Source organism: Mastigoproctus giganteus, chromosome 7, assembly GCF_048544385.1.
Source record: "Mastigoproctus giganteus isolate SK-2022 chromosome 7, ASM4854438v1, whole genome shotgun sequence".
Classification (NCBI taxonomy): domain Eukaryota; kingdom Metazoa; phylum Arthropoda; class Arachnida; order Uropygi; family Thelyphonidae; genus Mastigoproctus; species Mastigoproctus giganteus.
The window spans coordinates 155,278,070-155,300,427 of NC_143581.1; the positions used below are offsets into that span (position 1 = coordinate 155,278,070).

General features: G+C 36.1%; 1 protein-coding gene across 1 annotated transcript in view; it reads right to left on the reverse strand.

Moving 5' to 3' along the window:
* LOC150083272 (sodium channel protein para-like) overlaps positions 1-22,358 on the reverse strand; it is a 1,345,866-nt gene that overhangs the window by 545,746 nt on the left and 777,762 nt on the right. Inside the window, exon 16 of the mRNA XM_090377950.1 lies at positions 8,214-8,387. Within this exon, the coding sequence (XP_090234076.1) occupies positions 8,214-8,387 (174 nt within the window). The remainder of the gene's footprint in view (positions 1-8,213; positions 8,388-22,358) is intronic.

Genomic DNA, 22,358 nt, shown 5'->3' on the forward strand with positions numbered 1-22,358 from the left:
ACAGATAATTACAGACCTGTTAGTTGAACTTCTGTTCCAGGGAAGTTAATGGAGACACTGGTTAAAGAAGCATTGTAGGATCATCTAGACAAGACTTCAATTATAGCTCAGACACAGTATGGGTTTGTTAAGGGGAAGTGTTATCTGACTAATTTGAATGGATACTATGACGTAGTCACAAAGGAACTGGATGCAGGGAATAACTTTGATATCATATATTTGGACCTTAGAAAAGCTTTTGATACTGTTGCACATGGAAGACTGCTGCACAAATTGGAGCAGAGTGGCATTGGAGGCAAACTGCTGCTATGGATAAAGGGATGGTTGAGTGGGAGAAGACAGAGTGGTAATCAATGGACACTGCTCTTCGTGGGCTAATGTTATTAGTGGAGTCCCTCAGGGTTCAGTGTTTGGTCCATTGTTGTTTTCTGTATTCATAAATGATATTGATGATGATATATCAGACTTAAGGTCCAAGTTTGCAGACGATACAAAGGTTGGCAGGGTTGTTAATGACATTAATGATAGTACACTGCTGCAACAGGATCTAGAAATGTTGAGAAGATGGGCTGAGAGGTGGCAAATGAAGTTTAATATTGACAAATGTAAAGTATTACACATGGGAAGCAGTAATCCCAGAGTAATGTATCAACTATGTGATACCACACTGACATTGCTATTTATTACATAAAGCGGTCCCAGCCAACCAATGACCAATGATAACCCCACTGTCAGTTACACATAATTTAGCAGTACTCTTATATACTCCCTCTCCTGTTTGCCCAAGTACAGGGAGGGAAAAAACCTGCCGTGATCAATAAAGATTGATAGGAATAAACTGAAAAATAATCAAATTACATAAAAAAATAAAATATACATATAATTAAATTTCAGACAAAGTCCAAACTTCACTGGAGAGATCTGTATCTGCTCAAGAAGAGAAATACCAGCGCCGGGAGCTGCCAAGAGCAGAAATTCCAGCACAAGGAGCTGCCGAGAACAGAAATGCCAGCACAAGGAGCTGGAGTTACAGTGGATATAGCAGACACAAGCCTCCACAATTTCACAGAATTCTAGGTAATTTAGCATACACCATACCGCATTACAAATCCAAGGCTTCCAGATGCAGAAGAGTCTTCCGTCTAAGAAATATTGTAGTTGCAAAGGCTTGGAAAGCCAAAAGGTTCTCCTGTTTATCAACTAGAATTGTCTTGCAGCCTTCTGCCATAAGATTGAGATTACTAACCCGAGATACCAATTCAATTCGTAGATCGCAGGTACTCCTCACAGTTGTACATAATATGTTCCCATGATTCTCTTTCGGCCACAATGGCAACTAGATCTTTCATTAATTCCTAAATCATGCAACTTTACATTAATTGAACCATGACCAGTTAATAAGAACATAGCTTGTAAGTGTGGGGCAAACCATTTGAATTTTATCAAGGCTGCATTTCTTAAATCTGGGAAAAGTTTTTTTTTTTGTGTAATCTGCCCTTTATCACAAACACTACAATGCTTTTGCCAGACTTTTACCAAAAGCATCCCAGATTCTTGTCCTTTTCTTCCTGGGATCTGCCAAAATGTCCACCTATATATTCAGAAAAGAACAGGGAATGCCACGGCGGATGAAGTAAGCCAGTGCACAATACAATAAATGCAGATCAATAGGCAATTTTCCAGTCACAATCTGCAAAGCTGGGGTCGACACAGTTCTGCATGCCATGCACATCCTAAGGAGCATTACTCTTTGAATGGAACTGAGCTTTCTAGTAAATACTTTTCCACTTACATGCTCAAAACAAACTGGTGCACCATACATTACCATGGAGATAAATACACATTCATATAGCAAGTTCAGCGCCTTACCTTTTATTCCCCAGCAAACTCTAGTGATTCGAGTTTCCTCACCTTTTCTGATAGATAAGTAACACGAGTTGAAAGTCAATGACAGTGTTCGAGAATAAAAACGACCTGGGGGTAATTATGCAGGCAGATATGAAGTTTTCTGAGCAGAGCACATGGTCAGCAAGAGTAGCTCATGGTGTCCTGTCAATGATACACAGGAATTTTTCTAGTAGGGATAAGGAGGTGACTATCCTCTTGTATAAGGCAATGGTCAGGCCACACCTTGAGTACTGTATACAGGTCTGGAGGCCTCATTTTAAAGATGTAGAGCTGTTGGAACGAGTACAGAGAAGGGCAACAAGATTAGTGAATGGGAACAAAGGATTGCTCTTACAAATAAGTTTTGCAAATTACAGTGTCTGGAGACTAGGCACTTGCGTGGTGATCTGATTAAGGTGTATAAAGCCTTGAATGGTTTGAGCATGCTCAATGCGGATGGGATTCTTCCTCTTGCTCAGAATAATCACCTGAGAGGACATAAATTGAAATTGAGGAAAGACGGTTGTAGGATTGATGTACAGAAGTTTGACTTTAGCCAGAGGGTGGTTGATTAGTGGAACAAACTTCCATCTGTCGTTGTAGAAGTTGATAGCTTAAATAGATTCAGGGTAGAACTTGATAAACATTTGGAGCTAATAGAGATGATCTGTCTATTATTTTGAAGTGAGGATGACTTGGTTACTTGACTTGGAAGTAAGAGAGAATTTTAAGAGAGTAAAAGAGAACTGGTGAGTTTCCTAAATGGAAACTTTGTGATAGGAACAACCTTAAAAAAAAATATATATATATATATACAATCTAGGAAAGTATAGAACTAATTACAGAGAATTTTAGATCTAACTCTGATATCCCCACAATATCTGCATGAGCTTCAAATTCATCAAATATATTTATTATGTTTTAGCAATTGTATATGCAAGTATTCATGCATCTATTTTTAGTCTTTATAACCTTGACACAGCCCTAAACACATATTTGCTTATTCCATGAAGAACTCCAGCAGGCCTTGAAATTCCTGACACCTTGTTTTCCAGGCTTACTACAATTTCCAATGGAAGCAGTGCAAGAACCACTTACACTTCTGCCTACAGCTGCTGTTAATCTATTAGTCAGTGCATCACTCCTAGCTAGCAGCTTTTCAACCTACCTATCACTCTGTTGATAGCATCAGCAAATAATTGTGTACCCCTTCTATTTAAGTGTATCCCATCCCTGCAAAAACAATCTTTGCTGTTAGACTGTACTTAGCTAGAAGAAAAGTCAAAGTTGTTCGAGCAAGCATTAAGCTAAAAACAGCTCATGCTTTCATAATCTATAATAAGGGTAGCATTGTATGATAAATAATACAGTACAGGAACTCACCGAATTACGTAAGGGTTGTGTTCCGCAGAACGCTACGTAAGTCGGAATTTCCCTAAATAAGCATTTAGGGAAATTCCGCACTGGCAACTATGCACACTGAATTTGATAGAAACAAAAAAATGTTTGACGAACATGTAAATAGAATTATTTAATTTTTTTTTTTATCTCATGCGCAGGAAAAATTACAAAAATTTTAAAATTATAAAATTACAAAGAGAGTGGAGACAGGCATAACATCGGCAAGTTTTACCTTTTGAGAGCCATTGCCAGAATTAACTCTCCAGTTGATAAGCGTGCCGCTATGGAAGTTGAGGGCTGTGGAGATTTAGAAGGGATTTTTACCAACACATCACAAAATTTCTCTGCAGCTGCAGAATCAGCATTGGCAACTTTAATGTTTTGGAAACCAGCGCGATGTTTGAACGTATTAAACCACCCATTGCTTGCCATGAACTTGGTTTGGGGTTTGCCATACTTATCCTTAATATCTTCATAAATACTTCTTGCTTTTGTTTGAATGGCCATTGGACTCAGAGGCACTCACTTCTGAATCTGATTTTCCATCCATATTATTAATAGCTTTTCCATCTTCGATATGGCACCTGAATGCTATTTTGTGATCACTGTTGAGGCAGACTGGCCCTGGTGTGAAATACATTGATCTTTTAACATGTTCTTTTACATGTGCACTGTCCCTTAAAATAGTATTCACTGTTGAAGCAGCAAGACCTAATTCCGTGCAATAGATGACAAACTTTGTCCTGCTTCGTACTTCTTAATTAATCATCTTCATTTCTAAATCAATTTTGTTTCATTTTGTTTCCTAGCACTGCCAGCACTTGCATTTTCCATTGGTCGTTTTCCCTTCATCATTGTAATAAATAAATAGGAACAGAACGAAGAGAAGATTCTGAAAATTTATTTATGTTTTTTATATGATTGAGGATTTCAGTGAAGGGGAACACATTTCACCATAATAACGTAAAAACCCACAGAATTCCAGTTATCGGGATTATTGCAAATGCAATAAGATCGAGTTTACTACCCATTTATAATTGATTACACTAACAGAAAAGACCAATAAACCAGAAAGTGCAAATTGTTTTTATTGTTTTATGGTAGTGACCTCAAGAAATGTGTTTTTGAAAAATATCACAAAAGCCGTTCAAAATTGATTATTATTATTAATTTATTATTATTAATAGCCATATGGTGCAAGGAAGCCTGAGGCATATACTGCACCAGCCAAAACAAAATTTCCGAGTTACCCTGAGAGAGAGAGAGAGAGAGAGAGCAAAAAAGAGTCAGAAGTAGAAAGGAATCACCAAGAAAGAGAAGAATGATGATATCCAGCTGAGGACCCTGGGTGTGCCAAGCCCATACTCACCAGATGTGAGCCCCTGGGTTATAATGAACATATGATAACGATGAAAGTGTAGCGCAATTTCCATTATAAAAATGATCAAAATTTTAGATAGATAAATAGCTTAGTTATATAGCAAAAATTTCAACTTCCAAAGTCTTGGAACAAATTACCAAAAAAAAAACAATGTGTTATTGGGTTCACATTACGATATTTTCATGATACCTCCATTCCTACGGGAGGCAAAATACGTTTCTACATTTTTTTTTTAAGTTTGCACCAGCCGTCAAAAATTTACGTAAAGTCAAATTTGTGTAAGTCGTGTATTATGTAAAGTCAAATTTGTGTAAGTTGTGTATTATGTAAAGTCAAATTTGTGTAAGTTGTGTATTACGTAAAGTCAAATTTGTGTAAGTCGTGTATTACGTAAAGTCAAATTTGTGTAAGTCATGTATTACGTAAGTCGTTCCTGTATTACGTAAGTTCCTGTATAGTGTAAATACAAATAACTGAAATCCCTGTTTTTATTGACCCTTCAAATGTCTATTATATTTCAATAAATACTAACCTCCAACATGCACTAGATCACTAAATGAAAAACAACTTGTTAGAAAAAAAGAAATTTTTAATACTAAATATGATTACTGCATGCTTTAATATTTAATGAAATAAATAATCCTTTTGGGAGTTATTTATATCACTTTACTTTCTACTAGTTTTTGGTATATGGAGACTGGTCTCTTGCTCCACTCCATCTGTAAGCAAGGCTGCAACTAATTCTCACTTTTTGATTGTATTTAATTTCAACTCTCAATCTGATATGAGCTGAAACAGCAAGTTTACTAGATTGCACTTCTCACACTACTGTTTTACTGACCATACTTTGTGGCCCAGAGCATTTTCATTCTAACATAAATACAGCCATCTCCAAAGAATCCCCCCAATACAGATAAGGCTGAGTTGTTAGAATGTCACAACATAATAGACAGCTGTGTTCATGAGGTTATCAGATACCACCCAGTGGACTATATTTAATCTATGTCAAACAGGCTCATGCAATCGCAATACCACCACTGAATTTCACTGCTGGTGCAACACAATTTGAGTGAAACTGTTCTTTCAGCATGTACCACACCCAGAGTGTCCATCTGATACCAAGTGGATGTGTGGTGTGATTCATCATTGAACACCATGTTCCGGCACTGCTATAATATCCAACACTTTTGTTCTCTGTACCAGGGTAAGCAATCACATGCACTGCTTACAAGCAGCTGCACAACCATGGTAACTCATTCTATGAGACATTTTTCTTATGGTTGTTGGCTCAACGCTTAACCTAGTTTTATCAACTGTTTCTTGAGTCAGCTCATTAAGGTGCCTTTTCAATTTTCTATCATTGTTCAACATAATAATAGTATTTGCCATATAGTGCAAGGAAGCCACAAGCTTTTTCTGCACTGGCAAAAAAAAAAAAAACAAAACAAAACAAGTAGATTAGAAAACACAGATTATATGCTTTCCTCCTCACACAGGTAACTATCCAGTTGACCTTTTAATTTATTCAAATTGTCAGCCTAACTACCTGTGAGGGCAACTTGTTCCAGAAATCAATGACTCATTGGCTATAAGAGAACTTCCTAAAATCTAATCCAAACCGCAACCAACCCCTGTAATTTGAATTTATGACCCCTAGTTCTGGAATTCTTTATAACAGTGAGAATTCCACCTTCATTCGTTTTACTAAACATGCTCTCTGGTAGTCATAAATGATGTTTATGTGGCTTGGGATAAATGGGCATATTACCTTTCATCTTCCATTGGCATATGATGCTGCCAACTGATTTTGGATGTCCCACTCTTTATATTATCTAATGAATGGACATCACTGTAATTTGATAATCTGCTATTACACCTATTCTGAAGGGATCGAGATCCCTTTCATTCTATTCTGTTTCATCCACATGTCACTGAGGTGTATATGCCCTTACACCTTACATTTAAATGGTAATGCCATCTGTCAGGTGACTTCTAAAATTCACAATTACTTCTTAGTGGCCAGGCGCCCTAATACATGCTGGAGGACAGTACATATATCTTACATACATACACTGATTGATTTATCTTGACCTAAGCACATGAATTAACTTTTTGGATCATTTACTTAATGTAGTATAAGTTAACTGCATAAATGTAATCTACTAAAACACTTAGAAGAAGAAAATTTAAATATTGAAAACTAAATCTAACTATGAGTATTACTAATTTGTTAATAGTGTGACGGTAACAGAAGCAGGGCTCTTCACTCATATTCTGCTTATGGTAGTAAGAAAAGAGGAAAAGGATTCAATAATACTACTTTTTGAAACTGAATGATTCAAAAGACTTCAATTCTGGTCTAATGAAATTCCTTTGGTATGGAAAAATTTCTGAACTGGTAAACATGTTACTTACAAACATTGAGGATGTGTATTTCATGTTATACATTATACATGTTCCTGTATAATCAATTAAAACACACACAAGAATCCATCTTGCTATTTTTAGGTATAGGCTATTTGTCATCCTGGCCATTTTTGTCATATTTGGGCTGAAATGTTTGATGCTAAAATTAAACTAATTATTAGAAAGTTGCTCCACATCTTTGGCAAAAAAAAAACATATGCAAAAATAAATTCATTATCAAAAAAAAAAAAAAGGGATAAATGAAATGGCAATGGACAGTGGCTTCTAACTTTGAGATATTAGCTATTTGTTATGAAAGATTGATTATCAGTAATGTTCAACAAGATTGTATGGCCACTGATAATATTTTCACATATGAAAGGTAAAAATGTAACTAATAGCAACAAATTCAAATAAATTTGTAGATTCAAATAAATTTAATCTTATAAACACAGCAGGAAATAATTTACAACATTCTACATTATTTGTAGGATAGACTGTAGGCAGCATTATTTTGAAAGAGAGCCACGTGCTTAAAATATTACTCATAAATTTGATGTGTTCTACCTCTGCCATAATACAAGCTTGTAACCTACATAATAAATTAGAATGAACATTCTTAAGAATAATGCTGTCAACTTCAGTGCATGCATTACATGATCTCAATTTGAGATCATCTGAATTGTCACTGGATGTTTTGTACACTCTTGCTTTAATGAAATCTCAAAATAACAGTAAAGTCTAAATGAGTGATATCAGGAGAACATGGCAGCCAAGACACATCACCCCCATATCCTATATGCAGCAATTAGCCCATTCAATTATATTGAAGGAATGTAATAACTATGTTACAGTAACTTGTGCTTTTCTGTTATTACTTGGTTGCCACCACTTTTTTCTCAACTCATATATTTATACATGTACTACAAGAATTTAAAGTATCTACCTCATTTCAAATAATGTTCAGTAATACTTATCAAGTTTCTTGACATTAATCTAGACTGTCATAACTCTACTGTCTTAAACAACACAGTTTTGGAAACCTCTTTATAACAGCATAACATTACAACCAGCTAACTCTCTGCCTTTCACAAGTTTTGATTGACAATCAATATAGGGAGGAGGAGTTAACACTTACCAGTCTGAATGATCTCAGTACAGATAATCCTGATACATTCTCCAGACTCAGTTCTAATAATGAAAGGAATACTATAATGAAGTCAAAGATGTTCCAACCCTCTTGAAAATAGTATTTTGGACTAAGTGCTATAAGTTTAAATCCTGCTTCTATGGCAAATGTTGCTGTAAAGAACTGAAATAACAATACATTATAAGTAATATACATTTTTTGAAAACAACACCATATTCACACATACATTAATATATTTTAAGGAAATTATTCAAGTCTCAAGATATATATATATATATAAGAAATGTAATTTTTTAAAATATGGTTAATAAGGAGACTGATTGTTGAATAGTAAGGGAATAACCTCTTTATTTTTATTGTATCTGCTTTGTTCTTATGCATTTCTGGAGTTATATATGCATATAGAACAGCAAAACCTATTCAGTTCTTTTCTTGCAAAAAATAGTTCTATGCAAAGGATAAATGGGAAGTGTTCAGGGAAGTGATTATAGAAGCTACCAAGCTTTTTACACCAATTAAGAGATTGTTCAAGGTTTAGACCTAAATGGATGTCAGATGAACTAATGAAAATTAGTAGCACAGAAGGAAAAATACAAAGAATGCAAATAAATTATCAGGGAATGTAGAAACCTACAGTAAGAGTAAACAAGTCTACAATCAAATCACAAAGGGGTAGACTAAGACAGATTACTAGAAATTTCTGGTAAAAAGTGAAAAGTCTCTGTTTCATTTATAGCAAAGACTTCTTTCATTATATAAACCCTAGAAGTAAATAAATGAACATGAATGGAAAATTATTGATGACCCATTCTGGTTGCTGACAAATTGAATAAATATTCTGCACCTATATTTGCACATTAAGAAAAATTTATAGAAGACCATACCAGAAGTATACAAACTTATAACTGGCAGCTACCTGATTTTATGATAACTAAAGGAAAAGCAACTTTTGAAGCTAAAATTAAATGAAACTCCTGGGGTTGATGGAATCTAACTAATTATATTAAAAGAAGCAGCAAAAGAGAAAAGCAAGCTTTCAGTCATAATTGATACTTTTGCACATAAAAGACTGCTGCACAAATTGGGGTAGTGTGGTATTGTTTTTTTTTTACCATGAGTGAGTAACACAAAAGACATGAGTCTTTCATATTTTGGGAAGTAACTGTATAAATAAAGGGACGGTTGAGTGGGAGAAGATAGACAGAGAGTGGTTAGCAATGGTCACTGTTCTCTGTGCATTAATGTTAATTACAGTGGAGTTTTCCGAGGTTCACTGCTGGACCCATTGTTGTTTTCCATATTTATCAATGATATTTATGAAGGCATATCAGGCTTAATGCCTAAGTTTTCAGATGATACAAAGGCTGACAAGGTGGTTAATGACAGTAATCAAGGTATGCTACTACAAAAACTTTCCAAAAACTAGTCCAACTTTCCTAACAGTGAGGTAATTTTCCTTGGTGATTTTAATGTTCACAACTCCAGCTGGCTTCCATTCTCTAGTCACACCGACCCAGCAGGTCGAGATGCTGAGGCTTTTGCAATTACTAATGACATAGCACAGATTGTTCATTTACCTACAAGAATACCGGACAATCCTAATCATACAGCCAATACACTTGATCTTTTTCTCACAAACAACCCTACTAAGTACACGGTCGAAGTGAGAGCTCCTTTAGGCACTTCAGATCACAACTTGGTGATTGTCTCTTCTCCAATGGAACCTTTATCTCATGGCTACCCCCAACCTCTTGTTGTTTAGCATTACAAGAATGCAAAATGGGATGACCTCCGAGACTTCTTTTCTTTGGTTGGATTACTGTTTGAAAACTTCTGATGTCAACGTTTGCTCAGATCGTGTCAGTGAAATTATTCTTGCAGGAATGGAATCCTTTATCCCACACTCCACTTTAAAATCTCGTACTTTATCTAAACCTTGGTTTTCCAATAAATGTGCTAAGGCTGTTCAAGAGAAGAATGTTGCATATTGTAATTGGCTTGTTTCTAATTCTTCAGTGTCATTTTCTGTCTACACCAAAACTCGCAACAATTGTAAAGCAGTTATTAATCAGTCCAAACTAGAGTTTGAACTGGCTAAGAGTAGAAAACTTTCTTCTTGCCCTAATGGTAGCCGAGCATTCTGGTCTCTTGCCAGAGCTATTGGCCACAACTTTTGCCCATCTCTGCTCCCACCTCTGTCCAAACCAGATGGTTCTGTTGTCACTTCAGCCAAGGATAAAGCTGACCTGCTAGCATCCCATTTTTCTTCCAGCTCATGTATTAATGATCTTGGAAAAACACCTTCCACCATCCCAACACACTCCATTCAATGCCTCCTGTGGTCTTCCGTCAAAAGGATATCAGAAGGATTTTGATGAATCTTGATGCTAAGAAAGCTCCATGTCCTGATGGTATTTCTCCACTTGTTCTCAAAACCTGTGCTCCAGAACTAACTCCTATTCTTTGCCTCCTTTTTTCACTTTCTTATTCCAAAGGTTTGTTTCCTTCTGCTTGGAAATTTGCTCATATCCAGCCAGTTCCTAAAAAGGGTGACAAATCCCTCCCATCCAATTATCATCCCATTGCGATTACTTCTACTCTTTCTAAAGTAATGGAGAAATCAATTAACCGCCAACTCTTAAACTACCTAGAAATCTTCCATCTGATCAACGATCGCCAGTATGGATTCCGTCAGTGTCGATCCACTGGTGATATTCTGGCTTATGTTACCCATTTATGGACTAATTCAATGGAAAGGTTTGGTGAAACACAAGTAGTTGCTCTTGACATTTCAAAGGCTTTTGATAGTGTTTGGCATAAAGGTCTTCTAAACGAGCTTCCATCTTATGGTTTTCCAACTGTTTTTAATAATTGGTTATCCAGTTTTCTCTCTGATCGCTCACTGAGGGTGATGGTAGATGGCTCTCTGTCTTCTAACTTCCCCACTAATGCTGGTGTCCCCCAAGGTTCAGTTCTTTCCCCTACTCTTTTCCTCTTGTATATTAATGACCTTCTTCCATTGACTGGAAATCCTATCCATAGTTTTGCCGATAATGGAATGCCACATTGCATTCCACTTTCCATTTTGAGAAACCTTGTCCTGCTCAATCAGCTTCAACTTCTCGAAAATCTGCTACCAATTCCTTAAATGCCGATCTTCAGGTAATTCTCCAGTGGGGCAAAGACAACTTAGTTGATTTCAACCCTTCTAAAACTCAGTCTTGTCTTATATCTCGCAAAAAGGATTCTTCTGCTCCTATGCTTATCTTTAGTGACACTCCGATTTCTAGGCAAAATGATATATCTCTTTTGGGGATTACCCTGACTTCTAATCTCTCTTGGCACAAGCACATTACAAATATTGCTTCCTCTGCATCTAAAAAACTTGGTTTTCTCTTTCGCTCTCGGCGTTCTTTACTTCCAAACAGCTGCTCACTCTATAAATCGCAAATCTGCCCTGCCATGGAATATTGTTCCCACATCTGGGGGTGGTGCTCCCAAAACCTCTCTCAGGCTTCTTGATTCCATTCAGAAGAGGGCAGTTAGGTTGATTTATGATGATTTAGGTTGACTCTAACAGAGTCTCTCCACTCATTTTCTCATAGATGTACTGTTTCTGCTGCATTCCTCTTCTACAGATACTTCCATGGGCACTGTTCTTCTGAATTGGCTTCTATAATTCCCGCTCTCTCTTTCAAAACAGTCCGAACACGTGCCGCCACCAGCCAACATCCATTTACTGTCCAATTTCAAACTCACAGAACCAACTTTTCATCTTCCTCGTTTATTCATTCAACTGCTGTTTTCTGGAACAACCTTCCTTCATACGTATTTCCCGAAAATTACAGTCTACAGAAGTTCAAGTCCAATGTCAACAAATATCTTCTTTCGTCTTCTCAACCTTCAACCCAAGCACAGTACTAAGTACTATAGGTTCTAATACCTCTCGTGTTTGGGGTTCACATAAAAAAAAAAAAAAAATCTACAAAAATTAAGCAGATGGGCTGAGAAATGGTAACTGAAGTTTAACACTGACAAATGCAAGGTACTGCACATGGGAAACAGAAATCTCAGATTAATGTAGCAAATATGTGGCACCACACTCAGGGTAATAGAAAATGAAAAACACCTGGGATTAATTGTGCAGCCAGATATGAAGTTCTCTGAGCAGTGAAGACAGGCTGCCAGGACAGCTCATTGTGTTTTTTCAATGATATACAGGAATTTCACCAGCAGTTATAAGGAGGCAATTATCCCATTGTATATTAATTATCAGGCTACATCTTGAGTACAGCATATGGGTCTGCAGGACTCATTTTAAGAAGGATGTGAATCTGTTGGAATGGCGAAGAGAAGAGCAATGACATTAATGAGAGTAAAGAAATGATACTCTTTTAACAGAAAATACTTAATTTCTGCAAACAGCAACACCTGAAGACTAAGCACTTGCAAGAAGATTTAACTGAGGTGTTTAGGGCTCTGAATGGATTGAGTAAGCTCAAATGGAGGAAGGATAATTGCAGGATAGATGTGTAGAAGTTTGCCTTCAGCAATTGGGCAATTGACTGTTGGGACCAACTTCCATCTGTTGTTGTGGAAGTGAACAGTTTGAATAAATTTAATGACAAACTAGGCAAATTGTTGGAAGGGATAGACAGGTGATTTGGAAAGTTTTTTTTTTTGCTTATGCTTTATAAGCTTGTTTTCTTGCATAATTTGTCACTACCAAAACCAATACTGATGGCATCTTTCTCAGACTATACACACTAGAGGGGAATAGATTCAAATTGAGGAAGAATGATTGCAGGATAGATGTGCAAAAATTTGATTTCAGCCAGTAGATAGTTGACTACTAAAAAAAATTTCCACCTAATTGTTGCAGAGGTGGATAGTATGAATAAACTGAAGCAGAAACAGACAAACTATTGGAGAAGATGGACAGATGAGGTAGGAAGTGTTTTTTTTTTTTTTTTTTTTTTTTTTGGGCTGGTGCCTTATAAGTTTCATTTCTTGCATCATTTGCCACTACTAATGCTAATTTTGTCAACAGGGGCAAGGAAACGATTGTCTTGTTGCAAAAGGAAAGACATTAAGCACAGAAATTTGCAGAGAATTACAAAGTTAGTCAAGTACAAAAAAAGTTACTCTTACCACATGAGTGAGTAATGTAAAAGACTTGTCCTTCATATTTGGCATCTGGAAACCCAGTGAGGAGATCTGGTCAAAGTGTTAAGGACTTTAATAAATTGAGAATTAAATACGAATAGCTTCTTAACTGTTGCTCAGGTGACATGCATAATTGGACAAAACTGAAACTGCATAGTTGTAGAACAGATGTACAAAAATTTATTTTCATCCAGAGGGTGACTGATTGGAACAAACTTTCAGCTGGTGTTGCAGTGCCGAACAGTTTGAATAAATTTAAGGAAGAGTTAGGTGGGTTAAGTGCACTTTAGGTGACAGTAACCTTCACATGATTCGTTCCATGCCTTTGCTTGCCAGGAGGATAATGGATTGGACTGGTCATGAGTCCTGAACCACCAGCAATATTCAGGATATTACATTCACTTTCTTTGGGATAGACCAGATGCTACCTACAGAATGCACCCCCGCCCCAAGATTTTATTAGATACTCTTTTAAAACAGCATGCTGTGGTATCTTTACTTATTCCTCAGCAAAGACCTTCCTAGTGGTGGCCCTGGAGATCAACCTCCTAAATAGTTGAAGATTCCCTTAACATAATACAGCAAGTACTCCACAACTCAACGCCAGAACTCACTCTTGTGAACCAGGCAACACAGCAGCAATCTTCAGGGCAGAATGTGCTGGTCCCACAGGAACTAGTTATTGTTGGTGACTCAATTGTCAGAGAAATGGTAAATATATTGTGCAAAAAAGGATAGGTGGAATAGGATCAGGGTAAATCTGCCAGGGGCACAAGTTGATGATGTTGTACAGCAGATATCTTTTAAGGGCACAAAAGGTGATATCATTGTACACGTTGGCACTAATGACATTAAGTGTAGGAGATCTGCGAATTGACTTAACAAATACAGATTAATGTTAAAAAAAAGTAATGAGTTAGGGTTAAATTTGAAAGTGTCTGCAATCCTGCCCAGACACGATAAGAGGGAGTATATGATGAGAGCCTTATCAATCAATTCGGCCCTGGAGAGATTTTGCAAGGCTCATGGGACAGAATTTTTCTAAGCATGGTCTGTGCTTGTTAACAGTAGAGATTGCTTTTACACGAATGGGATGGAATTGAATAGAAAGGGTGCAAGAATATTTGCTGATGCTATAGAGCAATGTTAGGTGGGTCGAAAAACTGTTAGCTTGGGGGATTCACAGATTAAAAGATTAACAATAGCTGCAGGCAGAGGTGGAAGTGATTCTTGCACTGCTTCTACTGGAATGAGCAGCAGCCCGGAAAGCAAGTTGCTGGGAATTTCAAGAACTGCTGGGAATCATGAAACAAGTAAATACGTGGGCAGTGTTAGAGTAACTAAGAATAGGAAGAGGTGCATGTACACCAAATCTAGGAGTATAGTAAATAAATTTGATGAATTTGAAGTTCTGATCAATACATCAAAGGTGAATATTGTAGGGATATCAGAGACATGGTGTCACACACAGATAAGGAATGCAGAATTAGAATTTGGGGAGTACAATGTCTACAGAAAGGCTATACATGATAGAAAGGGAAGGGTCGCGCTGTTAGTTAAGAAACACATAAAATTAAAATCTAAGGAAATGCATCCAGCTGACATTGATGGAGAGTGCAACGTTGAGTCAGTTTAGTGTGACATAAGCACTAGGAAAGCAAAAATGAGTGTAGCGGTTTGTTATAGGCATAATTGACTCTGATGAGTAAAATGAACAATTATACAGAGAAACAGAGGCGCCTCCATAGCCAGGTGGGAAGGAGCAGCAGTGCGTAGCACACGCTTCTTGATTAGACCGGGGTTCGAGACCATCACCACCAAATACGGAGGATGCGGAAAGGTCAGGGAATAACCACCACATATCCCGGAGCAATATGGCCTTAGTTGCTAATGCTCCTAAAAATCATATAACAAAACAACAAACAGAGAAACAGAGTGGCCCAATAAATCAGATCGTCTTATAATTGGGGAATTTAACTTTCCAGATATTGACTGGATATTGTGGGTTGGTCACTCGCCCACTAGCAAGGCTTTGTGGTTTTATTGGATGACTGATTTCTACAGCAGCATGTTAGAGAGGCAACCGGAGGGGGTAACACTCTTGATCTGATTATCAGCAGTGATTATTCATGCATTAAGAATTTACAGATAAAGGAACCACTATGTGGCAGTGATCACAGTGTACTGATGTGGGATTTACTTAAAGATGTAACTATTACTTAAAGATGTTACAAGAGCAGGGGTAAAGGGGAGGGTTTTTGATTGATTGCAGACTACCACAGGCTTCTGTATCACCTGATAATTTATATACATTCCATATATTTTTCTTCTCCGAAATAAATCTCATTAGTTCATATGATGTATGAGATCCGTTTAGGTATAATTCTCGAACGATATTTCTTAGTTGGTATAAAAAACCTAGTAGCTCTGTGATTAATTTCTTAAACTTCCCATTTAGAATTTGCTGATGGTAACACCAGCAGTTGGTCTCATTGTATAAAATTTAAAAACTGTCTGAGACCTTTATGAAAGAAAACACCCCTCCCTTTACCCTTGATGATAGTTACATCTTCAAATAAATCCCACTTTAATACACTCTGCTCCCTGCCACCTTGTGTTCCTTTTATCTGTAAATTCTTAATATATGACTAATCACTGCTGATAATCAGATTAAGTGTATTACTACCTCTTGTTGCCTCTCTAATGCTGCTGTAGAAAACAGTCATCCAATAAATCCGCAAAAGTCTTGCTGGTGTGTGAGTGAAAACTTGTAAAACATCATCTCTACAACATCATCAACTTTTTCCTCTGGCAGACATACCCTGTTCCACCTATCCTTATTGCACAATATATTTCATGTTTTCCTGACAATAGAGTCACCAATAATAGCTACATCCTGTGGGACCAGAGCATTCTGCCTTGGAGGTTACTGCTGTGTTGCCTGATGCCCAAGTGTGAGCTTGGGCAATGAATTGGGCAGCTGAGAGCTTTATGCAACCCTCAATTTTAATATCTTAGAACACATCCACACTACTCTTAAAGCTCTCATAAAGGCTCATCACAATGCTAACTGAGTTGGTGCCTCATTTCTTCAGGGAGTGTGGAGAATTGAGTTGGTGCCTCATTTCTTCACACTCCCTGACTAAGCACACAAAGACATCCTTCTTGGATATATCATGTCCTGTCCCAGAAAAGTCTGCAAAGAATGCACAAACAACACATTTCTTCAGGACATGATTCACAGAAGACTCACCCCTCCATCATTTTCTCCCCAAGCCATAGCACTCCTGTTGCTTTGCTGATGTAGTCTGGGGCATGATTTCCATTTAAATTCAATATAATTGAGAATACTACACTAAACCAATATATTTAAATGCAATAACAACACAACTCTGATTCACCAGTTATGCAACAATAATAAGTACTAGCCTATCAAGTTTACGTTATATGTATTATGTTATACCGTTACGTTTGTAAATAATAGCCTATATGAGAAAAAAGAAATAATTGCTGGATTTCTAATGAACTGATTTTAATGAATTCAAAAGACTTTACAAATCATTCTAAAAGAGTGAAATAAAAAGTTTAATAACAATCCACTGATTGGGAATCAAGTTATATGTAGATGGATGGATGGACAAAGAAATAATAATTGTTGGATTTCTATTGGTCTGATTTTAATGAAATCTGGGATAACTCTACAAACCTTTCAGAAAGGCTCAAATATAAAATTTTATGAAAATTCATACACTGGGAGTTGAGTTATTACATGAGCATGGAAAAAAAAACAAAGAAATAACAACTACCAGATTTTTATCAATCCAATTTTATGATTTTCATGTAATTTGGAATGGCTCAACAAATTTCTTTAAAACGCTCAAATAAAAAATTTCATCAAAATCTATCCACTGGGACCTGACAGTTGTTACATGGAGACTGATGGATGAGCAGACAGACGGATAAGGTGAAGACAAGAGCATTATGCATATATACTAATGCACCTAAAAATGAATAAAGATGAAATTTTTACATCTTTATTCAGTAATAAATGATGCTAGCTCTAATGGTTGTAAATTCAAATTAAGGGAAAGAGTTATACAACAGATTGTAGGAAATTTTCTTTTAGCCAGAAAATTATTAACTATGAGAGTATATAGCTTCTATGGGTGGTAAAACACTGACAGCTAGGAGAAGTTCAAAAGTAAACTGAATCACTATCTACATGAGGAGTGAAATACAACTTAAGGTTTTTTTGTATTTTTATTTTTGCTAACATAAAAAAAGTTGCACCATACGGCTATTAATAATACTAATATTTTTAACAATATTTACCTCCAAATGTTCTGGATCAGTTGTAATAATAAGCAGAAGAAACTCAGGTCAACATTATAAAGACAATATGAATTTGGAAATAAAGCTCCTCACTCAATAAAATCAAGAGAACCATTCTGGTTGTCTTTATACTATTGTGACGTTATAAGTTCCTCATTTAGGATAACAGTATTTAGCATAAAGTATTTTTCAATAAAATACTTTAATTCTCCAGTAAATGAAGGTTTTTAAATAAATGTATCTAATATAAGCAAATTTTATTCTTGTCTTTGAATAGTCACAATAAACACTACTGATTTTGGGCAAGTCAAACTGAAAGCATGTGCAGGATTCTTTGAAGAATTTGCTACAAAAACTTCTAAATTTGTTCTGATAACTGACAAAGGTAGAACAGAAGAATAGATGTGGTGGAAAAGTTGCACTGGATTAGTCAAGCAGTAGTGAGAAAACAGTCCAAGGAAAATCTTAAGATAAATGAATTACACAAATATTGCTATCATGTTGAACCTATGGTCATGTGGGCTAGCTAGCAATAAATGGAAAACAGTGTGCCAAAAATAAATGTGCTAATAGTTGGGTCATTGCCAGGATGGATTAATGGGAAACAAAACCTAATTATCATATATCCTATGGGCATTTTCTGGAGATAAGCATGATTTTATTAAGCAGACAAAAAAGACAACTTAGCAATATTACCATTCACATTTTACATTTAATAAAACTTAGCACATAAATCTAGCTCATCACAATAACCAAGTCAGCCATGGCTGCTTTTGTAATTCACTACTTTTGTCAAAGTAGTGAATTACATGGTAAATGCCGTCAGGCATTTACCATTTAATGTTCCAACATTTAGATGGGAAATCATTATCCTCAATACTCACCTTTTTCAATTGGCTCTTCAGTGAACATATATATTTCCCAACTCACAGCAATCATTCTTATTTACTGGCAATTCCCAAACCAGGAAAACATCATTCCATTCCTTAGAAGTACAGAAAAATTTCTCTTATCAGCTGCTGATGTAAAACAATATAAAAAAAAATGTTACAGTGTCGGCTCACTTGGCACTTTGAGTCGTGAGATTTAATCAATAAAAATCGGTTTTGCTTTTCAAAAAACAGATCATTCTTAGATGTCATGGCTAAAACTGAATCCACTATCAGAAATGTACATCTCTTTTTTTGGCTTGCTTGATACATAAAAAGCCTTTTGATACCACATGGTGCTTTGACATCTTAAGAGTTCTCTATTTGCTTGATCTGAGAAGTCACTCACTAAACTTTATTTAAAATTTCCTTCAAGTCAAATCCTTCCAAGTTTGTTATTGGCAATTCTTTCTCAAATCGATACACAAGAAGGAGTCCCACAAGTTCTCAGTGTCACTTTATTTTTGATGAGAATAAATGAAATTACCAAAAATACTCCTATCGCTGTGGGGCCCATACCTTTACACTGATGACATTAACTATCTCTTGCGATTTCTAGAATATAAGCCTCATTGAGAAATCATTATAAATCTCAGTAAATAAACACTGAATCATGGATGATACAAAATAGACACAGAATGTCCAACCATATCTTTGTAAAAAACACAAGATGTGTCCTGAACCTGAGCTATATTTAGCTAATAACCCTTTTCCAGTTAGGAGAGGTATTCATCTCCTAACAGTAGCAGTAGCAGGATTTTCAAAAAGACAAGATGGGGGGGGAGGGAGGACTAAAGCAGGAGATTCATAAAGCTTTAATCATCATGTAGCAATAAAAAAATCCACATTATTTTGATCATAAAGGGGCTATAGCCCCTTTATGCAGATTGTTATAATCTGCTTCACTTGTATTGATCACTCATCAGATCTAGACTACGATGCATCTGTGCATGATTTACTATCAAGTATACAGCTAAAATTTAAAGCCTGTCTACCCACCCCATTTGGTCGATACTACATGATCCACAGCATAAAAACTATTATAGAAGCAAACTCAAAGTAAATCAACATGCCAGTATCACATTACTGGCATTAACATAATGCATGTTCATCTTGATAAAAACCTCCAACCTCCAAGATCAGGTAGATCCAGATTCTTCATGGCTACCTACACACCTTTTTGAAATAATTACTTCTGATGGTGTGGGAAAACATTCTTTCACAAACATCCATATTCAACAACTATATACTGCTCATTCACAAAATAATTCTCATTTTGTAAAATTTATAGTGATGGTCTAAAGAGTGGCAATGAATATAGGCCGACCGGGCTAGCTGGGTGGGTAAAGTGCCTGCCTGGCAACCCAAAGGTCGCGGGTTCGATTCCCGCCTCAGGCTTGGATTAAAGTATTGCAAAAAAAAACCTTGGGAGGTGCATTATGGCCACAGAAGCCTATGCGCCAACAACTACCAAAAAAAAAATGAATATAGAAATGTTTCTATATTACTTCCAATCAAATCTAGCAGTTATACTGCTGAATTATTTGCCATAAAACTTGCTCTAGAAAATATCTTCCATATGTCTTTTCAAAAGAGTATAAGATATACTGACACAGAGAGTGCTCTGTTAGCTTGCAATACGCCCAACATTTATTAAAGCAAATAAAATCTTAGTTGATACATCTCCGTGAACACTGGCAAGTAGTTGTCTTCTGTTGTATTCCTGGACACATTAGAATACCAGGGAATAAATGTACAGATCATGCTACCAAACATTCATCTAGTACATCTGCCCTTACAGTAAAGCATATACTCACTGAGTACATTTCAAACAATAATGCTTGTTTAACCTGTTTCAGCTCTCTTTCTCTAATCTGCAGGAACCTTTATGACTCTGTGATGCGATGACACCTGTCACTTGGAATGTTGTATTTTCCAAAAACGAATAAAGTTGTTTAATTATTTCTAAATTCATTTGGCTTGTTTCCTAAGCAGTTACTGTGTTGAGCAATGATTACGTTGATAGGTCCCATACAACCTAAGTAGCCTTGCACCAGAAAACCTCATAACAATAACAATCCCTTAGAAGATATTGAAGCACTAAGTAGGATTGGATTTTTCCCCCCTGGAAGTAGATGTTTACCCCTATACAGGCACTGGTGGATTAAAATTTAATTTCTAAAAGAAAGTGGAAAAAACTTTCCCATTCACTCTAAAATTTATGTTGTTGTTTTTTTAAATTTATACAAAATACCTACTTCCACACATTATGTGGAAGCTTATTCCAATGATTACTATCTTGCTGAAGGCAAATCTATGCAGATTTTTCCTGAAAACATCTTTATATAAGTTAAATTTAAGGAACTTTGTGTGTGTGTGTGTGTCATCTTGAGAATGAGAAACAATGCCTTTAGCATTTAGTTTGCTGTTTCCTTAACCATTTCACATCTTAAACACTTCAATTAAGTATCCATGCAGATGGCTAGTTTCCAGATGCTGAAATTTATGCAATCCCCAGTATTTCTTAGTAAGAATGCCATTTTGTGCCCCTAATTAATCTCATTACTTTCCACTGCAATCTTTCCAACAGTATACAATCTTCATAAAATTAAGGTTCCAAATCTGTATGTGGTATAACTATTGCTTTAAAACCACTTTTCCTTTGCTGGCAAAATTTCTGTATATCACTGACAAAACCACGAGCTATCCTAGGAGCCCATTTGCACAGCTCAGAGAATTTCAAGTCAGACTGTGCAATTACCATGTCTACCATGACAGCTTTCATTTGAGTTCTACCAAAATGGTATGTTATTCTGGGATTTCTGCAATCCAAATGAACTTTGCACAGAACCTTAACTGGGTTGCAGTTATCAATGTTATACATCAGTTGTTATTTTTTAGCCCATCTTCCTAATTTTATCTGGATAATGATGAAGTAGCATACTCTTATTAAAGACATAAACCACTCTACTCAACATTTTACTATCAGAAAAGTTAGACATTAAATTTAAAATACCTTTGTATTTTTGGACAAGTGTCATGGTTGGTCAGAGAAATGGTAGTTATGATTTCATACTGCCAAATGCAAGGATCTACACTTGGAAAATACTAACCAGTAACTTATATACTAGGTGGGGTAAAGCTGAAAGGAGTAAAGAGGGGTTAGTAAGCAGCATAAGCAGATTCACAGATGGCATATGGTGTTTTATCAATGATTTACCATACCTTAGTATCTGGGGAAAGGAAGTTATAGTTTATATAAGTAAAAGGGAAAATGCATTCAGGTTTGGAGACCACAAGTGAAAAAAGATACTGCACATACTGAGAATTCAAGAATGGATTTCTAAGGGTAGTAGTTCTCTTACGAATCATGGTCTTATCATTTGCACTGCTTACAATGGATATGTGGTACTGACTGTGGCAGGACATAACAGTCACAGCAGATTCTTTTCTATGTTTTCAATGCAAAGAGAGTGAGGAACTTAAATGTAAATTCAGTATTCTGATCAGAAAATTGGAGTGCTTTAAGAAAAAGTTTTTTTTTATTGATAAAATTTTGAGACAAAACTTTTCTATAAACCAGCTTAACCTTTCCAGAGTGAGTTTCTACAAAATGTATCAGAGCTGAACAGTAAGTTTTTTACTAGTATTAGGCTCTGTGGAATGAGTTTCTTCATGAAATTTTGAAAATTTGTAAAAATGAAAA